Source organism: Corvus cornix, chromosome 27 (genome assembly GCF_000738735.6).
Source record: "Corvus cornix cornix isolate S_Up_H32 chromosome 27, ASM73873v5, whole genome shotgun sequence".
NCBI lineage: Eukaryota > Metazoa > Chordata > Aves > Passeriformes > Corvidae > Corvus > Corvus cornix.
This window is the reverse complement of record NC_046355.1, coordinates 1,110,306-1,129,366: the sequence shown is the minus strand read 5'-3', so window position 1 is coordinate 1,129,366 and position 19,061 is coordinate 1,110,306. Positions and strand designations below refer to the sequence as shown.

At 59.5% G+C, this 19,061-nt stretch overlaps 1 protein-coding gene across 2 annotated transcripts; it reads left to right on the top strand.

The window, feature by feature from the left end:
* The first annotated feature begins 309 nt into the window (after positions 1–309).
* STAT3 (signal transducer and activator of transcription 3) lies at positions 310–13,397 on the top strand. Of its 2 annotated transcripts, none has more exons than XM_039565915.1 (24): positions 310–414; positions 4,126–4,272; positions 4,805–4,949; positions 5,113–5,211; positions 5,479–5,574; positions 5,658–5,739; positions 6,123–6,217; positions 6,426–6,577; positions 6,991–7,149; positions 7,249–7,341; positions 8,002–8,061; positions 8,353–8,382; positions 8,501–8,594; positions 8,677–8,724; positions 8,947–9,030; positions 9,126–9,224; positions 9,377–9,512; positions 9,730–9,782; positions 9,870–9,964; positions 10,237–10,376; positions 10,730–10,942; positions 11,172–11,214; positions 11,549–11,661; positions 11,740–13,397. In XM_039565915.1, exons 2-24 carry the CDS (start codon positions 4,145–4,147, stop codon positions 11,793–11,795), a joined length of 2,313 nt encoding a protein of 770 aa, XP_039421849.1. In that variant the 5' UTR covers positions 310–414; positions 4,126–4,144; the 3' UTR covers positions 11,796–13,397. The 2 variants fall into 2 exon arrangements, with proteins under 2 accessions (XP_039421849.1, XP_039421848.1); XM_039565914.1 differs by having other exon boundaries at positions 10,730–10,945.
* Positions 13,398–19,061: the final 5,664 nt, after the last annotated feature.

Sequence of the window (19,061 nt, the reverse complement as noted above, 5' to 3'; positions counted from 1 at the left end):
CCCGGCGGCGCAGCGCCTTTAAGAGGCTGCGGCGGCGGCGACCGCGTGACGTCACGGCGCTGCCCGGAACTCAGCTGGGTTTCCCGCACGGCTGTTCCCGGTAGCCTCCCCCCCCCGGCCCCCTGCACCGCCTCTGCCCAGCGCACCCCTGCGGCGGGAGGCGGCGCCATCCGGGAATAGCCGGGGGGGCAGCCCCCTCCGCCGAGCGCTGTGACGCGGCGCACGACGGCCGCGCTGATTGGCTGTCGGAGGCCGGCCGGGGCGGGGTCGCGGGAGCACCGAGTCGCCATTGGCAGTGGGATGATGACGTCACGGAGAGGTAGGGCTGGGCCGCAGCAGGTCCGGTCCCTCGGCGCAGCCGGACGAGATCGTCGCCGTCACCGGGAGTCGCCGCCCCGCCCGCCGGGACCGCCGGTGAGCGCGGGAGGCGCGCGGGCGTTGCTCGTCGCCGGGAGCCGGTGTCCCCCGGGCCGGTTTGGGGCCGGGGCGGGAGCGGGGCCGGCATCGCGGGATGACGCGGGGGAGGCCTGTCCCGGCTCCCCCGTCACTGGAGGTCCGCGCCTCGGTGCGGAGCGGGGTCGGTCTGTGCTGCCCGGGTCGGTCTTCCGGGCTCGCACCGCACACGGCCCGGCACAGGGGCAGAGCCCGAACCGGCTTCTCGGAGAGCAAAAAGCGCCGGGACCGGCAGGGCCGGAGGAGGTGCGGCCCGCCCGGGTCCAGCTGGGCATGGGCCGAGGCTGGCACGGTGCCCTGGTTTCGGCGCTCCCGTGCGGAACGAGGCACGGGCTGGTGCGGCTTGTCCCTGCGCTCCTGGCATTATGCTGGTGCCAGGACTCAGAACCAGGGCTGGGAGCCGAAAGGGTGGCGCGGGCACACCGGGGCTGGAAGACCCGGCTGGGATCTGTGGAGCTGCGAGCTCCCGGCTGTCACATGCCTCTTGGACTGCAGCAGCAGCAGCTCGGGGCCTCCTGCCCGGACCGGGCCTTGCCTCGCTTACTGTCCCCGTGGGTGCTTGGTGTGACGGGTGGTGGCCGAGCAGAGCAGTGGAGTTCTGCAGCTCGGCAGAACGAGCCCGAGAGCTCTGCGGGAGCTGACAGTGCTGCCCGCTGCTCCTGCCCCCCCGGCTCCCGGCACTGCGCTGCTGCCCCGTGTGTGGGTGGCTCCTGTCCCACGGGCCATGGGACACCCCCGCATTCCTGTCGGAGGGACACAGCCACGAGACTGGCGCTGCGGGGAGAACTGGGAGGGTGGCTGCCCTGGGCCCCACTCCCTTCGCACCTGCAGGGACTGGCCCTGCCTGGTGTGCACATCAGGGAGCAGACCCCGCTTCCACCCTGAAGGTGATCGCTGTCACTGTCACTCCTCCAGTCTTCTGCTTCCTGTGGAGCTGCTGGAGGGGCGGTGACGGCAGACAGGAGGGGTGTGGGCTGGGTGTCCCCTGCCCCGGGGTGGATGGTGACAGTGTCACTCGCAGCTCCTGCAGTGGGAGTTCCGCTGGGATGGACTATGGAGAGCTGTGATGAGGAACTGTGGTATGTGGGGTGAAAGAAACTCATGCCATGACTGTGAGGTTGCCATCTCCCTCCTCCTGTTGCAAATCTCTGCATCACTGTTTTCCACCTCCAAGCCTGGCTTTGAAATCGCTCCAGAGGAGCAGAGCCAAATTCTTCTAGCAGCCTTTCCAAATGGGCCCTTGTGCTGCCGGAGCAAATGGCTGCTGTGTTGAACAGTTTTCCATCGGGCTGTTGATGGTTGTGTGGAAGAGAGGGCAGCGAGGTGCCTGGTGCTGGTGTAGGGTGCCTGGTGCAGGGACTCTGTGAAGTGTTGTTGATGGCATCTGTCATGACCCTGTGATGACACCATGATGATGTGGCCTGTGCAACTCTGTCAGTGACTGAGCTTCATCCTACTCATGTCACTGCAAGGGGCACAGAGTCCCGGGGTCCTTCTAAGGCCCTTTCCAGTGACTCCCTAGGACTCATTGCTTGTTGTGGGGGCACACGTGAAGGGTGTTCCCAGGTGTGTCCCAGAGATGAGAAGGCAGACAGAAAGCAGTTGCAGGGCATTTTGAGCAAGGTGGTTGGAGTGCGCAGAGCTGTCCCAGGCTGCTGGTGACACTGCGCAGCTGGGCCCGACTCTTGTGCTCTGCCCTTGCAGGGAGATAAAGACAGATGAACTTTAGCTCTTGAGCTACTTTTAGCAGCCCTCCTCTGAGCTCTGGACAGCATGTTTACCCCCGAGCTTGCATCATGCTCTGTTGGTCCTGGCCATGTTGGCTGCTCTCTGGCTCCATTCCAGAGACGGAGGAGAGGCAAACCGCAGAGATGGGCAAGCCCGGCGGAATCAGAAAGGTTCAACCCTCAGATCTTTAACCCAGGCAAGGGAGGCTTCCCATTGGTGGGGCTGGCCAGGTAGAGGCTCCTGCGTGGGGTTCCAGGGCTGGCAGGTTTAGAATTTCCCTGGTAGTGGTGCCTGCTGCAGTAAGGAGTGTCTTAAGGACCCTTTTCCTCCAGGAATGTCAGAATGCCTTGTGTGGATGCCGGGAAGAGCTGGAATTTAGTGCTGCAAGCTGGCTTGTCCTGCAGCTGTTTGTGGCAGCGGGAAGTGGCTGAGTCCCGTCCAAGTGCTGCTGCCGCGTGGCAGCCTGGGAGCTTTGCTCTTGGCCCTTTGGTGCTCTCAGATTGTGACTCCAGCACTGCCCTGAAATGCCGAGATTGTGGCTTTTAGTTGGAACATCTGCTTGGATCATGGGTCCGGATGTGGCGTCTGGTTCAGTTTCTGCAGCCTGATGGCCCGTGAGCCACTTGGCACCAGGCACTGCCCAGGTAACTGCCTCCTGTGCCATGGTGCTGCAGCACTGTCCTCGGCTCAGAGCTGGAAATACTTCTCTGGCAGGAGCTGGGCTGGGGCAGCAGCTGCTGCTGTTTCCGGAGGGGCTGGTGCAGCCCCCCCGCCCCTGGTGCATGGCGCAATAGGAAGCGAGGCAGCTGAGCTCACCATCCCGGCGGGGCACTCCCTGTGGGGCTGGTGGGCTTTCGCTCTTGCCTGGCCTGTGCATTTGTTGGGTTTTCCCCCCCAGCAGCAGCACCACTCATGCTGCAGGAGTGGCCTCCAGGACCGAGTGGAAGGGCTGGGACCCTGCAACTGCTGGGGCAAGGGGGAGCATTCCCCAAGCCGCTACAGCTGAGAACTGGCCACAAAGAGCTGAGCGCCCTGTGGAATGGGGGCTCCTCTGTGCTGCCCCACACGCAGCCCTGGCCCATGGCTCACAGTCCAGCCCTTGGTCTGCAGCCAGGTCTGACTCCAGAGCTGAAAGAGTCTGTTGTCTGCAGAACCTTGCATGGCCACTGGCTCTCTCCTTTCGTCTTCACTCATTGCTCCATTGAAAGCAGGTTTGGTTCATGTGGACCTCCCTGAGGATTGCACCAGAGGGTTGTAGTTCAAGGTTATTGTCCTGCTGCTCCTGCCTTTGGGGCTGTTCAGTGCTGTGAAGTTCTAAAAACCTCTCTAACTCCCATGTCAGTGCCAATGTCTGTCCCCTCCTGGTGCCTCAGCTCACAGATGATGTTCCACCTTTCCTTCCTCCCACCCAGACAAATGGGGAAAGAGTCTCCTGGGAGAGCAGGATATGCAGTGATGCTGCATCACTCAGCGCAGGGACCTGTGGGAAAAGCAAACCGCTTTCTTTAGGGAAGTGACTGCTGGTGTCACGCAGAGCTCTGCCTTCGTTTTCCAGCACAGCTGGAGTTCCCTCGTTAGCGTCAGTTTGATTTCCATTGATACAAGTCATGAACTTGAAAATTGCTCCTTCCTTGTTTCTGTAGTTTCCTGGCAGTCTCCGCCTTCTGCACTTACTGTAAGCTCCACAGCCACTTCCCTGCCTCCCAGCAGGGCCGACCAGGGGTGCCTGTGAGACCAAATTAAAGCCTCATTCCTACCTATTGCCAGTGACCAGCCTGCCTGTGCCAGCTGTCCTGGAGCACTGTGCCCTGGGCTTGTGCCCTGGCTGCCTCTGATTCTGGCCCCTCAGCCTTTTTCAGAGGGGTCACAGCTGGGTCCTGGCAGGAGGGAGCCAGGAGCCCACTGGGAGCCAGCTCTGAGCCACGTGTGTGCCCATCCCGGCAGGTCTCCGGAGCTGGCCAGGATGGCGCAGTGGAACCAGCTACAGCAGCTCGACACGCGGTACCTGGAGCAGCTCCACCAGCTCTACAGTGACAGCTTCCCCATGGAGCTCCGACAGTTCCTGGCCCCCTGGATTGAAAGCCAGGACTGGTAAGGCCTTGTGAAACGCCAGCGAGGGGACTTTGCTCAGAACACCCACCCGCAGGGGTCCGAGTGGGCTGGAGGAGCTCTGTCACTTTCCCTGGGCCCTCAGTGTGGTGGGACTGACGTTCCTCCCTGGGGCTCATGTGGCATTGAGGGAAGCAGGACTATGCATGGAGTGGGACTCTGTGCACTGTGTTAGACCCTGGACCGGGAGAAGAGGCAGCTCTGAAGCAGGAGGATGTCCCCATCCAGGGCTGGCTAACACTGACCTCTGTTGTAAACGGGGCTGACACAGAGCGCTGATACCTGGATCCCATCCATAAGCATGTGGGACGTGCTCACACACATGAGGTGCTGGTGTGCACCATCTGCCTGGTGCTCTGGTCTACTTGATGGTGATCGGTCACGAGTTGGACTCGATCTTAGAGTCTTTTCCAACCTAAATGACTGTGTGATTCTGTAAGCTGCACAGGGGATGGTGGGTGTGAGCAGAGCCCCCTGTGCCAGGCACTCAGGGCTCTCTCCCTCCCTTGTACAGGGCATACGCTGCCAGCAAGGAGTCGCACGCCACGCTGGTGTTCCACAACCTGCTGGGGGAGATCGACCAGCAGTACAGCCGCTTTCTGCAGGAGTCCAATGTCCTCTACCAGCACAACCTGCGCCGCATCAAGCAGTTCCTGCAGGTGAGGTGGGAAGTGCCAGCTTGGCAGGGGTAGGCATGGTGGGGAAGCTGGTGAGAGTCCAAGCAATTCCTTGGCACAGCTCACCATCCACAGCCCTCAAGGATGTGGAGATCCTAGGGGTTGCCTTGTGCCTGCTGACCGTGGGTTTTTCCACCCTTTACAGAGCAGATACTTGGAGAAGCCAATGGAAATAGCCCGCATCGTGGCTCGCTGCCTCTGGGAAGAGTCCCGGCTCCTCCAGACTGCTGCCACTGCAGCCCAGGTCAGTGGCCAGGTATCCCAGGGCCTCCATCCTGATTCCCGACAGCCAGGACACAGCCTGGGTGTTCTGGCTGGTGTGGCGAGCTGGGTGCCCCCATCTCTTCTCTCCCTGACCCTGTGCCATCCTGGAGCTGATGCTGAAGTGAGCAGCTGGTTGCCCCAGTGTGTGTTAGGGATGGGGTGAAGACCCTGCAGAACCTCCTCAGGCTGGGAGGGAGCATCCCCAGGCTACAGCCCTGTCCTAATGCCCTTCTTGTCCCCTCTGCAGCAAGGGGGACAGGCAACACATCCAACAGCAGCTGTGGTGACAGAGAAGCAGCAGATGCTGGAGCAGCACCTGCAGGATGTCAGGAAGAGGGTGCAGGTATGTGTCTTCCTGGGCACCTTCTGCTTTCCCCACCACAGTTCTTGAATGCTTTGAATGAAACCACATCTCTTGCCTTGCAGGATCTGGAGCAGAAGATGAAAGTGGTGGAGAATCTCCAGGATGATTTCGATTTTAACTACAAGACTTTGAAAAGCCAAGGAGGTAATGACAGCTCATTACCATTTGCAAACCACAGTGTGTTCCAGCAAGGAAACTTGCTGGAGAGGTGTTTCAGCCTCCACTCCCAGCGGGAATGTGCTCAGGCTCAGGGCATTTGCATGGCAATTAGAGAAGCCTGGTCTTTTGTTTCTACCACTGATGCTGCCCTTGAGGGAGCTGAACTGAGCTTTGCTGTAAGCACAGCAGTGGGGTGGGGAGGGATTGGCCTCTGTGGGTGCAGCAGAGCCACGGAGGTGCTTGGATGCTGTGCCAGATTCCTGCTTGGCTATAGGGCGCTTTCAGGGTGCCTGCACTTTGCTGGGAAGTGTTGTGTTGTTGTGGCACTTGGAGAGGTGGGAAGAGTCCATGTGTGTGGCTCTGCACAGACATGCAGGACCTGAACGGGAACAACCAGTCGGTGACCCGGCAGAAGATGCAGCAGCTGGAGCAAATGCTGACGGCACTGGACCAGATGCGCAGGGTAAGTGGGGCAGCTGGCCCTCCAGATTCCCCCGGGTGCAGATCCCTCTTCTTCAGGGTCGCAGTTTGGTAGTTCCTGCATGGCCAGAACCAGGAGCAGTGCAGCAAGCACAGCCCTATGTGACTTCTTCCTTGTCTTTGAATGTGAAACTTGTGGGTCCGTGGGGGAAGTCACAGGGTGCTGAAGGTTCTGCTTTCTCTCTTGGCAGGGCATAGTGAGCGAGCTGGCTGGGCTGCTGTCAGCCATGGAATATGTGCAGAAGATGCTGGCAGATGAGGAACTGGCAGACTGGAAGAGGCGGCAGCAGATTGCCTGCATCGGTGGCCCGCCAAATATCTGTCTGGACCGGCTTGAGAACTGGTGAGAGCTGGCTGGGACTGTGTCAGTCCCCAGAGCAGTGGCACTCATACACCTGCTGTGGAGATGAGCTCTTGGTCTCTGGAAATGTTCTTGCAAAACGGTTTCTGATGCCTGCACATGTCAACATAGCCTGAGCCACGATGGTGGGCACAGTGCTGGAATGGTGTCCCAGTGCCTGGGGGATTCTGAGGCTGCTGAAAAGTTTCTGGCCCTGGTGTCACCTGGGCACGTGCAGGTTTTGTTTGTAATGCATGGCCTAGAAAAATGCTCTGGGCTTGGAGCCACAGACACACTCAGTTCTTGGCTGGTTTGGCATGGAGAGCATCTTCTTGCATGGGAGGAGGAGGGCTCTGCAGGCTGGACGGTGTGGGCTTGGCAGCCAGAGCTAATGCTGGTTCTCCCTGCTCCCCTAGGATAACCTCTCTTGCTGAATCGCAGCTACAGACCCGGCAACAGATCAAGAAGTTGGAAGAACTGCAGCAAAAAGTATCCTATAAGGGTGACCCAATTGTCCAGCACCGGCCCATGCTGGAGGAGCGGATTGTGGAGCTGTTCAGGAACCTGATGAAAAGGTACTGAAGGCAGGCGGGAGCCACAGGCAGACCTGGTTATGGCCATGGGTGGAGGGTGGGCAGGGAGGTCTGACTGTGGTCCCTGTGCTGTTCCTGCAGCGCTTTTGTCGTGGAGAGGCAGCCCTGCATGCCCATGCACCCCGACCGGCCCCTCGTCATCAAGACAGGAGTGCAGTTCACCACCAAAGTCAGGTGGGTCACCGTCCCCACGGGTGAGGGAGGGAGCTGTGCAGGGAGGGCAGCTGGGATCGCTCTCTGAAGATGCTGCTGCAAATGCAGCCCCTGGCTTATCTGGGGAGCTCTGGTGCTGGGAAGGGATGGATACCAGCAGGATAGATCCCAGAGGGATGATCCCAGCAGGCTGGAGTGCCGCCCACATGACTCAGTGCAGGGCTGGCTGGGGATCCACCATGTTCCTGGAGGCAGCTGGGTTCTGGTAAATCCCCTTGTGGGGGTGGGAAGCATCAGTGCATCTCTGGCCAGCTGCTGCTCAGCTGGGCCATATTCCCTGCCAGCTTCCATGGAGGGAGGCTGCTCTGACACTGGACTCTGCCTGGAGCTCCCTTGCCCTCTCCCAAATCTGGCCTGGAGTAGTGTGGAGGGTGTTTGTTGAGAGCCTGGTGTGGGCAGTCAGCAGGCCAACCGAGCTCCTCAGGATGCTCAGGGGAGCATCAGCACCTCCCTGGTTCTGAGGACAGGTGTCAGGGCTAACATGTCCTGGGCCTGTGTGAAGCTGTGCCCAGGGCCACCGGAGAAGCTGATCCATGCTGCTGGCTGTGCCAGGTGCCCTGTGGAACAGGAGGTGCTTCTGTGCACAGGATGTTCATGCTCTGTGTCTCCTGACTCTTGCAGATTATTGGTCAAGTTTCCAGAGCTGAACTATCAGCTGAAAATCAAAGTCTGCATTGACAAGTGAGTCCTGTGCTTCCCTTCCAGTGGCACTGGGTGGGCTTACTGGGATGGGACTGATTCCTGCTGCCCTTGGATTGGGCTCCATCTCCACACTGAGGGCCAGCGTGGCCCCCAGTTGAAGGGGAGGGTGCAGGGTGGTGCTGAATCCCGAGGGTTCATCCCCACGTGGGAGAAAAGCCTGTGGGGCTCATGGGACTCATACTGGAATACAGCTAGCACCACACACCAGCTTGTCTGCATCAGGGTGGGAAGGCCACTGCCATGACCTGGTGTCTCTTTCCTGTTTCCTAGGGACTCTGGGGATGTTGCAGCACTTAGGGGGTAAGTGCACTGTTTGCTTTGGTCATTTTTTCTTGTTTCTGCTTTTACTCCTGGCAAACATTCTCCCACACATTCATTCCAAGACAGCCCTGTCAGCCACACTCTTTCCTCTTCCCAGGTCCCGGAAGTTTAACATCCTGGGGACCAACACCAAGGTCATGAACATGGAGGAGTCAAACAATGGCAGCCTCTCAGCAGAGTTCAAGCACCTGGTGGGTACCATGAACTCCTGGGCTGCTCCTGTACGGCCAGGTGTCGTTGTGGTGCTGCTTCAGCCTGTCCCTCTCTCTGCAGACCCTGCGGGAGCAGCGCTGTGGGAATGGAGGCCGAGCCAACTGTGACGTGAGTGTAGGGGGCCCTGGGAGGGGGACTGGCCATTGACAGGGGCAGCTGAGATGGGAGGGGATGCAGGAGCCTAGCCCTGAGGTGGGGGATCCACTGGCACCAACTGGCGCAATGGCAGCTCGCCAGGCCCGCCCCAAGCAGATGTGCCGGGCCTCGTGGTCATGTGTTGGGCTGAGGGTGGGTGTCTTGTAGTGCTCATGGTGTCCCCTTCTGCTTCAGGCCTCGCTGATAGTCACTGAGGAGCTGCACCTCATCACTTTTGAGACAGAGGTGTATCACCAGGGGCTGAAGATCGACCTGGAGGTGAGGCATGGGTCACTGTCTTCTGCCACCACGGGCCTGGGGGAAGAGGAGCCCTGGGAGTTGTCCCAGCCCACGGTCACATCCTCTCTTTGCAGACCCACTCGCTGCCTGTGGTGGTCATCTCCAACATCTGCCAGATGCCCAATGCCTGGGCGTCCATCCTGTGGTACAACATGCTGACCAACAACCCCAAGGTAGGGCTGGCTTGGGGAGGCAGCAGGGCAGGTGTCAGGATGGGGGTGTCACGGTGAGAGAGGGAAACAGAGGCCGGGGAGCGAGGCTGAGGCAGGACCTGGCCCTTCTCCTGTCCCATGTCCCACTCAGGGCTGTGTGTTCCCTCGTGCAGAACGTGAACTTCTTCACCAAGCCACCCATTGGGACCTGGGACCAGGTGGCAGAGGTGCTGAGCTGGCAGTTCTCCTCCACCACGAAGCGTGGCCTCAGCATTGAGCAGCTGACCACGCTGGCAGAAAAACTGCTGGGTAAGTGCTGGGTGACGTGGGGTGGTGTCCTGCCCATCCCTCTTGTCCCTTGGAGTGACTCCCCGCCTCTACATGTCATCCAAGAGTGAGGCCCGTTTTTGGCCTGAGAGCTGTAATTTTCAGTTGCTTGGTTTTCTCCCAAATGACACAAACCCTGGAAATGGTGTCTTTGGAAGAACAATTCTATTTAAATGGTTGTGTTCTTTTTCTCTGCCAGGACCAGGCGTGAATTACTCTGGCTGTCAGATCACCTGGGCCAAGTTCTGCAAGGTACAATTCCCTCTCTTCCCTGAGCAACTTCCCTTGGCTGTTCCCTTCTTCCAAGGTGTGCTAGCAGCCTCTCTGCCTTTTGTTCAGGAGAACATGGCTGGCAAAGGCTTCTCTTTCTGGGTCTGGCTGGACAACATCATTGATTTGGTGAAGAAGTACATCCTGGCGCTGTGGAATGAAGGGTGAGTGCCAGCCCAGAACCCGTGGTTAGGCTGGGCCTTGGAAGGGGTCCCACAGGTTCCATCCTGATGGCATGGGGTGCCTTGTCCATGTGCAGGTGTACTCTACTGGGATACTTTTTGCTGGTTCAGAGTGAAAACTTGCCTGGGAATCCGTAAAATGTCAGTGGCCAGGCTGAGTCCTGCTGTTGAGCAGAGCTGGCAGGGCTCACATCCTGGAGGAGCTGCTCCTGTGCCCTGACCCACATTTTTTGTGCTTGCTTCCTCCTGCCCAGGTACATCATGGGGTTCATCAGCAAGGAGCGGGAGCGAGCCATCCTGAGCACCAAGCCCCCGGGGACCTTTCTGCTGCGCTTCAGTGAGAGCAGCAAGGAAGGTGGCATCACCTTCACGTGGGTGGAGAAGGACATCAGTGGTACGAGCTCTACCCTCGCTGCCCTGGGTGCCTGGCTTGGCATTCCAGGTTCCAAAGGGGGCTTGGACCCTCTGATAAGCACTTGTCCTTTGTTCTTGTCCCAACAAGCTGTCTGCCTGGGTTAACTTCTGAGCCTGGCTGCCCTTTGCTGGTCTTTACCTTCTGGGTGTCCGTGCCCATATGCTGCCCACGGACGCAGTTTCCTATGGCACTGAACCCAGTCAGGTCCCAGTCCTGCCCTGTGGTCTGCTGAGTGCCTAGTACACCTGATCACTGCCCCAGGCCCATCTTGTCCCTACCACTCTGGGAGTGTCTGTTTTTGTCCTGTGCCAAAGTTCTCCTTCCTTGCACAGGGAAAACGCAGATCCAGTCGGTGGAGCCTTACACCAAGCAGCAGCTGAACAACATGTCGTTTGCGGAGATCATCATGGGCTACAAAATCATGGATGCCACCAACATCCTGGTGTCCCCACTGGTGTACCTGTACCCAGACATCCCCAAGGAGGAGGCGTTTGGAAAGTACTGCCGCTCCGAGAGCCAGGAACACTCGGAAGCGACGGACTCAGGTAGTCGTTGACTTTCTGTGGCTCCTTTGTCACAGAGTGGCTCCGGGAATAGCACTGGCTGTCACCAGCCAGGACCCTGTGCCATCCCTGGAGTGCACAGCCACAGTGTGGGACCAGCCATGGGGTCCCATGGGGTATGGGCAGAGGGTGGGTACTGCCTGTGCTCCAGGGAGTGGAGAGAAGGATTCGTCCTTAGGTGGCTGATGACGAAGCTCCTCCCTCCTTGCAGGTGCTGCTCCATACCTGAAGACCAAGTTCATCTGTGTCACCCCGTGAGTGTTCCTGGGGGGTGTCTGTCAGTGCTTGGAGGGGTGTTTGTGTGCTCAGCCTTGCTTGAGGGAGAGGTTTCCTTCCTTCCTTTCTTTCCACCTCTGAGCTTTGCATGGTTACTGTGGGGTTCCCAGCCTGAGGTGATGGTGGGGGCTGAGCCAGGCTCCGGTTGCTGCCCAAACCACAGCCCTGTTCTTCCCCTCCGGGGCCCCTTTCCTCTGGAGAGCTCTGGGGGCTGCTGGGCCATGCCTGGGGGGCCCTCAGCGGGTAGAGGGGATGTTAGAGAGCTCTGGCCAGGCCCTGACTCTGGAGGTTTCTGTGCTTTCCCTCGGACAGCACCTCCTTCAGCAACACCATCGACCTGCCCATGTCCCCGCGCACCCTGGACTCACTCATGCAGTTCGGCAACAGCAGCGAGGGCGCAGAGAGCAACGCGGGCGGGCAGTTTGGTGAGTCAGGGGGGGCTCCCGGGGGCCCTGGCTGCGGCCACGTGCGGGCCCCGTAACCCTGGCTGTGTCTGCCCGCAGAGTCGCTGACCTTCGACATGGAGCTGACCCCAGAGTGTGCGTCCTCGCCCATGTGAGGGGCTGCGCCGGCGCACGGGGCCCTCCCCGGGCTCAGCCTTCCCACCTCCAGAGCGCTCCCCTGGATTTGTCCCACTCGGCTGCAGCTGCTCTGGGCCTGCCCTCGGGAACAGCTGGGGGCCAGGGTCCCTGAATGGGTCAGGTCCTCACCTGACCCAACAGAGCAGCCCCTCTCTGGGGTGGTGCCACTCATCTCTGGGGGAGGGGGATGAACCTTTTTCTATTTCCTTCCATAACAGTTTTTTATTATTTTTGCTCATTCAAGTGCCTATTTGCCTCCGATTGCAGCCACAGTTCCTACAAACGCTTCCACAGCCCCGGTCCCGCTGCTGGAAGCTGCTGCCCTGACTGCCTGCACCCAAACCCACAAGACCCTACAAGTCTGGAATTGCAGAGGGGATTGGCCATGTGGCAGGGTCTGCCCTGCTGCTCCCAGCACCTCCTAGAGCTTGCAGGGTGCTGGGGTGGGTCCCCTCTCTGCACCCGCCTGGTCCTGTTTTTGGCCAGGATGACCAGCACAGGGTTTGGAGCTGCAGGGGGATGTATCCAGATGCTCCCTCCCTGGACTCAGCAGGCACCGCCCCTGCTGGACGCAGCCTGGGTTTGCTGAGAGCCCAGCGGTTCGGGAGCTGCTTGTGCTTGTCCCCAGCTTCCTGCTTCGGGCACAGCGGTCTGGCCAATGCCAGCAGCCCGGGCTCCTCTTGGGATGGCTGGTGTCCCTGGGGTAGGGCAGTGCTGCTACCCAGTGCTGGCACCTGCGTGTAAGCAGTGTTTGCAGCTGTGGCCCATTTTGGGAGCTGGGTGAAGCCACAGGGGCTGCTCTGGCTTCCCTGTGGCCAGGCTGGTGCTGGGAGCATGGTCTTGCTTCCAGCACTGTGCTGAATTAGACCAGTTAGACCCTGGGGAATTGGTGGAACCAGCATGGCTGACAGTGGGGCACCTGGCCTGTCCCTTTCTCTCTGGGTTGTGAGAAGCCAGGCATGGGGTCTGCAGCTTCTCGGGGGCTTCATGTGGATTTCTGTTGGAGGTTGGCCCTCACAGTTAAGGTGGGAAGGGGCAAGAGTTGAAGGGAGCAGGTGCATGTGAGGAGAAGAACCTGCTGCAGGGCAATGCAGGACAGTCACATGGGTGTTGTGAAAGGCAGGTGTCCTGACTTTTGGGGGGGGGGTTGATGGTTGTGGTCCTGCACTTAACAAAGTTGGGGGAGCCCTCCTGCCCTTTCCATGCAGTGGGCACACAGATACGGATGAGCAGTGGAGGGGTGGGGGAGGCAGTGGGAGAGCTGCCCCCCCCCAAGTTGCATCACAGCTGGTGGGCAGGGAACCATAGGGCGGGGGGAGGATCCCCATGGCTGTGGGGTCTGGGCAAGCCCCTCCAAGCTGTGTTTGGAACAGGATGGGAGGTCCTTGGCTGGCCCTGGGGATGCTCAGAGGGGATGAGGGCCCTTTGCCCCTGTGCTCGCTTGCCACAGCTGCCTCCAGCCACAGTCCTTGGAGCCCAGGGCAGCATTCAATACTGTAAAAAATTTTATTTTTTGTATATTTTATTGCTGTATCTACAGGCTTTAACTTTCTCCAAAATAAAGGCCCTGAAGCGATGTGCTCTGGCGTGTGAGCTTGGCTCTGCCTGTGGCACCCGCCTGACCCCGCTCCGGGAACTGGGGCCTCCGTCAGCGAAACGCAGCCCCGCTGCCGCAGCTGCGGTTTGCTCGGTGCGAACCAGCTCCAGTGCTGCCGGCACCTGCCCGGCACGCGTGGGCAGCTGCCCCTTAGCGGGGCCTGCAGGGCTCTTCCCGGGGCACGCAGGGGGCAATCGCCGTGTCCCAGCCCGTGGTTGCTTTCTGTGCCCCAGAGACATGCCTAGGTCTCCTCCACTTGTGTAAAGGAAATGCTGGTGCCAGCGTGGGAGGACACGGCTGCACTGGGGCCCTGCTCTGGTTGCTCTCAGCCCAGGGTGTCTGGGCCTGCAGTGGGGGCCCCTGCGAGTGCTTCTGGAGGTGACTGGGCTGGAGCTGGGGCTGGGGGCTGCAGGTCCCAGGCTCTGCAGGGCAAGGGGTGGATGGGTGTATGAGGCTGGGAGCACTGGCTGGTGACAGTGACATGCTCTGCACACAGGGCCCCAGTGGATCCCACCCCAGCACTTGCACCCCTAGCCCTCTGCACTGCCATGGAGAACAGGATCATTCCAGGGTTTGTGCTCTGGTGAGGCCAAGAGGGAGAGATTATTTCTGTGTCAGAGCAGGATTAAGGGGATTGTTCATGCGGGTCATGTGGAACTGGCTGTGCTGGATCGTTTGAGGCACTGGAGGTGCCCTAGAGCCTTCTCTGCCCTCTTTGTGCCCTGGAGCATCCTGCTCAGGTCTGAGCTGACCACATCCCTGCTTTGGGAACCAGCCCCACTCCAGGACCCATCCATTTCATGGTCAAACCAAACCAGGGCTCTGCCCGGATGCCCCAAACCCATTCCTGCTCCCCAGGCACCTGTGTTGGATCATTGCCTGTCTCAGTGGTGCAGCCCAGGGTGCTGCGGGTGGGGGGTAGTTCACAAAGGAATGAGGCCCAACCCATGGGCAGGGACCCCCTTCTCCTGCCCTGGCAGGTACCAGCTCCCCTCTGGCAGCTGCAGGATGGAGCTGAGAACCCAGGACTGAGGAATTTTGTTATCCATGTGCAACCTCTGGGGTTGCCACAACCCTTTGGTGTCAGGAACATGGTGTCCCATTCCATATTCCTGCAGATCAGGGGTTTCTTATCTCCCTGGGCACACTGCATCCCTGCTGGAATCTGCCCTGCTCAGCCAGGGGCCAGCCCTGAGTAATGGGGTTAAGGGGTCACTGCTGCCATCTCGGGGTTCCTACTGTCAATGCCCTGGGTGGCAGCAGGCTGGGAACGCCTGGAGCCTGATGTGCAGCAGGGGGAAGGTCCCTGTGCTGGGCTGGTGAAATCCCTGCAGTGCCAGGGGCAACTGGGCCAAGGGACACTTGCCAACATCCTGTCCCCCTCCTTCTGCCCCAGCCAGCCCTGCAGGGCTGCAGCCCTTGCTTTCGGCCTGTGCTGAGGCATAAGGTTGTTTGTGGCTCCAAAAGGAGGTCATGGGGTGGCTTTACTCCTTGCCCAGGGCCACAGCACAGTGGGGAGGAGTGGGGACAGTGTCTGAGCCAAGCGTGCAAACGGATTAGGGGTTTCCAAATGCAGATAATCCGCTTGGGGATGCGGACGCTTGCGTGACGGGCACCAGGCGGCCCCCTGGGGATGGGCGGCCACCTGGCAGGGCAGCCCTGGACCAGGGGCAGTCCAGAGCAGCCGGCTCATGTAGGGTCTCACTGGTACCTGGGGTGTCTGAGCTGTGTGATATTGACAGTTCCCTGGGAATAAAGCAGCAGACAGGGATTAGAGAGGGCTACAGCTCATTCCTAGGGCCAAGCAACTGAATGAACAATGCTGCAGTGGGGGCTGGGAGGCAGAGAGCCCAAGGACCTGCCTGAGGGTCTCCTCTGCCCTCCCAGCTGCTGGGTGGGGTCCTCCCACAGCAACACACACAGCTGCAGAGCACATGCCACTGCTGCCCAAGCCAAGAGGCATCCCAATCCCTGCTTCCAGTGCTCAGAACACAGCAGTCAAATATTGCATCACGCTCAGACTAGTACACAGCAGAGCAGAGCCAAGCAGTGATGTCTTCCACTGCCACCTGTGGCAGAGGTCAGACCCAGAGCTCCAGCGTAGCATGGTCTCCAAAGCCACCACCTCCCAGCCATTCCAGGAGGACACAACCTGCCTGTTTCCCTACAGCTGTCTCATCCTGGCTCAGAATGCAGTATTCAGCTGTGGTGGCACCAGCACTGAGGGCTCTGCTCGCCCCAACATGGGGTGAAGGGCCCTGGCCCTGGTGCAGCCGCTGGACTGAGCTGACCTGTGGCAGCGCATTTGTGGCAGGAGCGGCTGGGACTGAGCGGTTACTATGGCAACCTGAGCCCTGCAAGGGAGAGCAGGGATGCAGGGAGAGGGCAGGGATGCATGGGGATGTGCAGGGACGTTGGGATGCACCAGCGTGGGGTGGGGGGCCAAGTACAGCCCTGCTGCGTGTGCTCCTGACGCCCCCAGCCAGCCCCAGCACTGGGGTGGGCATGCGGTGATTGTGTTCTTGGTCCCAGCTGGGCTGTGGGTGCTGCTGGGCCTCCCCCGTGCCCCCTCATGTGCAGAGATACTCACTGAGCTGATGGAGGCTTCTGGTGCCCTCTGCAGACCCAGTCGGGCTCTCGCTGCCCTGGGTATTTCAGCAGCAGAATCTGGGTGTTCTTTCCCAGCTGGAGGAACTATAGAGGAAACAAAGAGTCTTTGCCCAAGCAATGGCACTGCTTGGCTGCTGAGGCCAAGTGTTTGCTGGGTTGTTCCCAGCCATATCCAAGTGGTTGGAAGCAGAGGTTTCCTGTGGAAATTCTGCCTTGGACAAAATGTCGTTTCCGTTTTTTGCTGGAGCAGATCATCCTGTCCTACTGGCACTAGGCACCATCAGGCCGAGCCTGTGCCAGCGACGAGCTTCCCTGGTGCCCCCACTTTCCCCTGCCCATAGGCTGGCCGGGTTCTGGCAGGGTCTGTGCTGCTGCCCTGTCCCCTCGGCTGCTGGCCTCACTCTCCACAGGCTGGCTCTTGCACCAGCACCGGGGCTGGAACCCTGCAGGGCCCATCCGGACTGGTTCTCCAATGGGACCTTTGTGGGAAAACATGAATCTGTGACTAATATGGGGATTCATCTGGTTCACATTAGCTGGACTGGATTATCACGACAGGGTTTTGTGACCTCAGCACAGACCTGGGAGTGTGAGGGACCCAAAGCAGGGATGGGGTGGGTCTGGGCTCCCCTGTGAGACATCCTGCTTCCCAACAAGCAGGAGGGGATGGAGCTGAGGCTGTGTCTTGCCGGCAGGTGACAGTGGTTGGGTGTTTGTGCCTTGCCCAAGCCCTGCACCCTGCACATCCCAGGAGCAGCAGGGAGGGCTGGAGAGGAGCCTCGCATACAGGATGTGCCCGGAGGGCAGTAGCCAGAAGCATCAGGACCTCTCCAGAGCCACCTAAATAAATGTTTCCACTCCTGAGAAATAATTAAGACCCTTGAGATGCCACTTAGAGAGGAAGGCTGTTCTGCCTGCACTCTTTGCACTCCTGCTCCAAACACAGAGGTAATTTTCTCGGAAATCCATTACAAAGCTCCAGGCTCCCTCTGTCCCTGGAATGCACAGCGTCATTCGGCATCCTGCTGAGCTCATGCGAGGTGACCACGCGTCTGGCTGTGGTTCAGCCTGAATAATGCTCACCTTCCCAGAGGCTTCCCGAGACTTTCTGAGGACCAAAGAGAGCCAGGGCAGATCTAGGGCCGCTTTGGGGCAATGCTGGGGGAGAGATGGGGCAGAGCCAGGGGCAGCCTCTCCATCGGTCAGTGCTGCAGTCACAGTTCCTCTGTTCTTCTCCTCTGGAAAGGAAGAATTTCTCCTGGGTAACATCCCCACCAGCCAGCTCAGAGTTTTCCTTGGGACCTGGTGAAAACAAATTTGGATCGGACTGGATTGGATTTTATTGGATTCCATTTGCCTTCTCAGCATGGAGCACTCTCCACTTTCTCTCCCATCACTAATTTATTTTTCCTTTTTTTCCCCCTTTGTACCAGAAAGGGGAGGGAGAAGGGAGGGAAGTGAGAGGGAACTGAGGGTGTTTTGTGTACATCTTCCAGCTCTCCCAAGCACATGTGGCTGTGCAGGTCTCTGGCACAGGGAACGCTGTGTCCCCAGGATCCTCCAGGTACCCCTGGATCTGTGGTGCCCAGACAGAGCCCCAGCAGCCACAAACTTTGTGTGTGACCTTGATTCTCTGGCCTGAGCAGCCAGTGCCCGCCTGGCTGACTGCACCAATGGGTTATGTGGGCCAGGGATTGTGAAAGCCGCGTGTTCGCATGATGCAACTCACCAGAGCAAAAGTGTCCCAGCCAAGCAGGGTGGGCAGGCACCAGGGCCCTGCGCTGCGTTCTCCATTCCTTTTCTTTTGTCTCAGTGAATACAGACAGTGTGGGAGCTGCTGGCTTCACGTTGGATGCCTGTCCCTGCTTGCCAGGGTCCCAGCTCACCTCCCTGTGAGGTCTGGAGTGCCCCAGGAGCACTGGGAACCGCAGCCAGGGCTCTGCTGGCAGCAGCTCAGCAGCGATGTGTCAGCCTCTGCGCGTGAGATTCTCCTGAGCGGGTGAGCGCAGGCAGCAAAACATTTGGTGAGAGCTGGGGGCTGTTTGGGCTGGAGTCACTCATTCAGTCATTCACCAGAGCTGCTCCAGACACAGAGCAAGGCTGGCAAGTTGGAAAGCACCGTTTTGTGGCTGGTGTTTGCATGGAGCAGGTGCTGGGCTGGTGTCTGCCCAGCCCACGGGTATTTACCTCTTGGAAGTGTGAAGCTGGATGAGGCAGTGAGGAGCCTGAGCTGGAGCTGGAGGACTTCAACACAAAAGCAACAGATAAAAGCAGTAGAGAGGTGGGAACGTGAGGTTGTACTCTGACACAATGGCCAAGTGATTTGCAATTGCTGGTGCATCAGCTGTCGGAGAGCGATCCTGTTCCAGCGCTGGCACAAAGGAGAGACAAGCCCGTCCTTCCTGGATTCCCACCGGGGAAGGGTCACCTGTGCTTCTACCAGCCCAGGGCAGGACAGGGACCTGTGTTGGCTGAATTTCCCTCCGGAGTTTTTTCAGGCCACAGAAGATGAACTGGTAACGAAAGTGAAAGCCCAGGACATCCCATGCGGTGGGTGCGAGAGCGCTGGGGCAGAACGAGCACACCCAGTATTGCTTCCTGCCGCCGCCTCTGCCCATCACCGCACAGCAGCCACACCCCGGGGTGCCCATCACCCGGGGTACCCCGCTGCCCTGGGGCGTCAGTGCTGCCAGGAGTGGCAGCTGTGCAAGAACTCCTCAGGATGGTTTTCTTTTGGCCGCTGTCAACTTTCTCTGTATGAGCAACTGCAGAGGAGCTGGCAGTGCCTTGGATCTCCTCACAGCTTGCCGGGGACGTGGCAGCTTGGAAGAGGGGGATGCAGTGTCTTGTCCCAGCAGGTGCCTGAGGCTGCGGCAGCGCTGGGGATCTTGATCGTGCATGTGGCTGCAAAGTGTCAGCCCAGGCCTGCGGTGGGAAGGAGCACCGTGCAGCCACGGTTGCTTCACACAGAGGGCCCAGTGTCAGCACAAGGCAGCCTTGCAGCCATGTCTGTGGCCACCTGGTACTGATTTGGTCA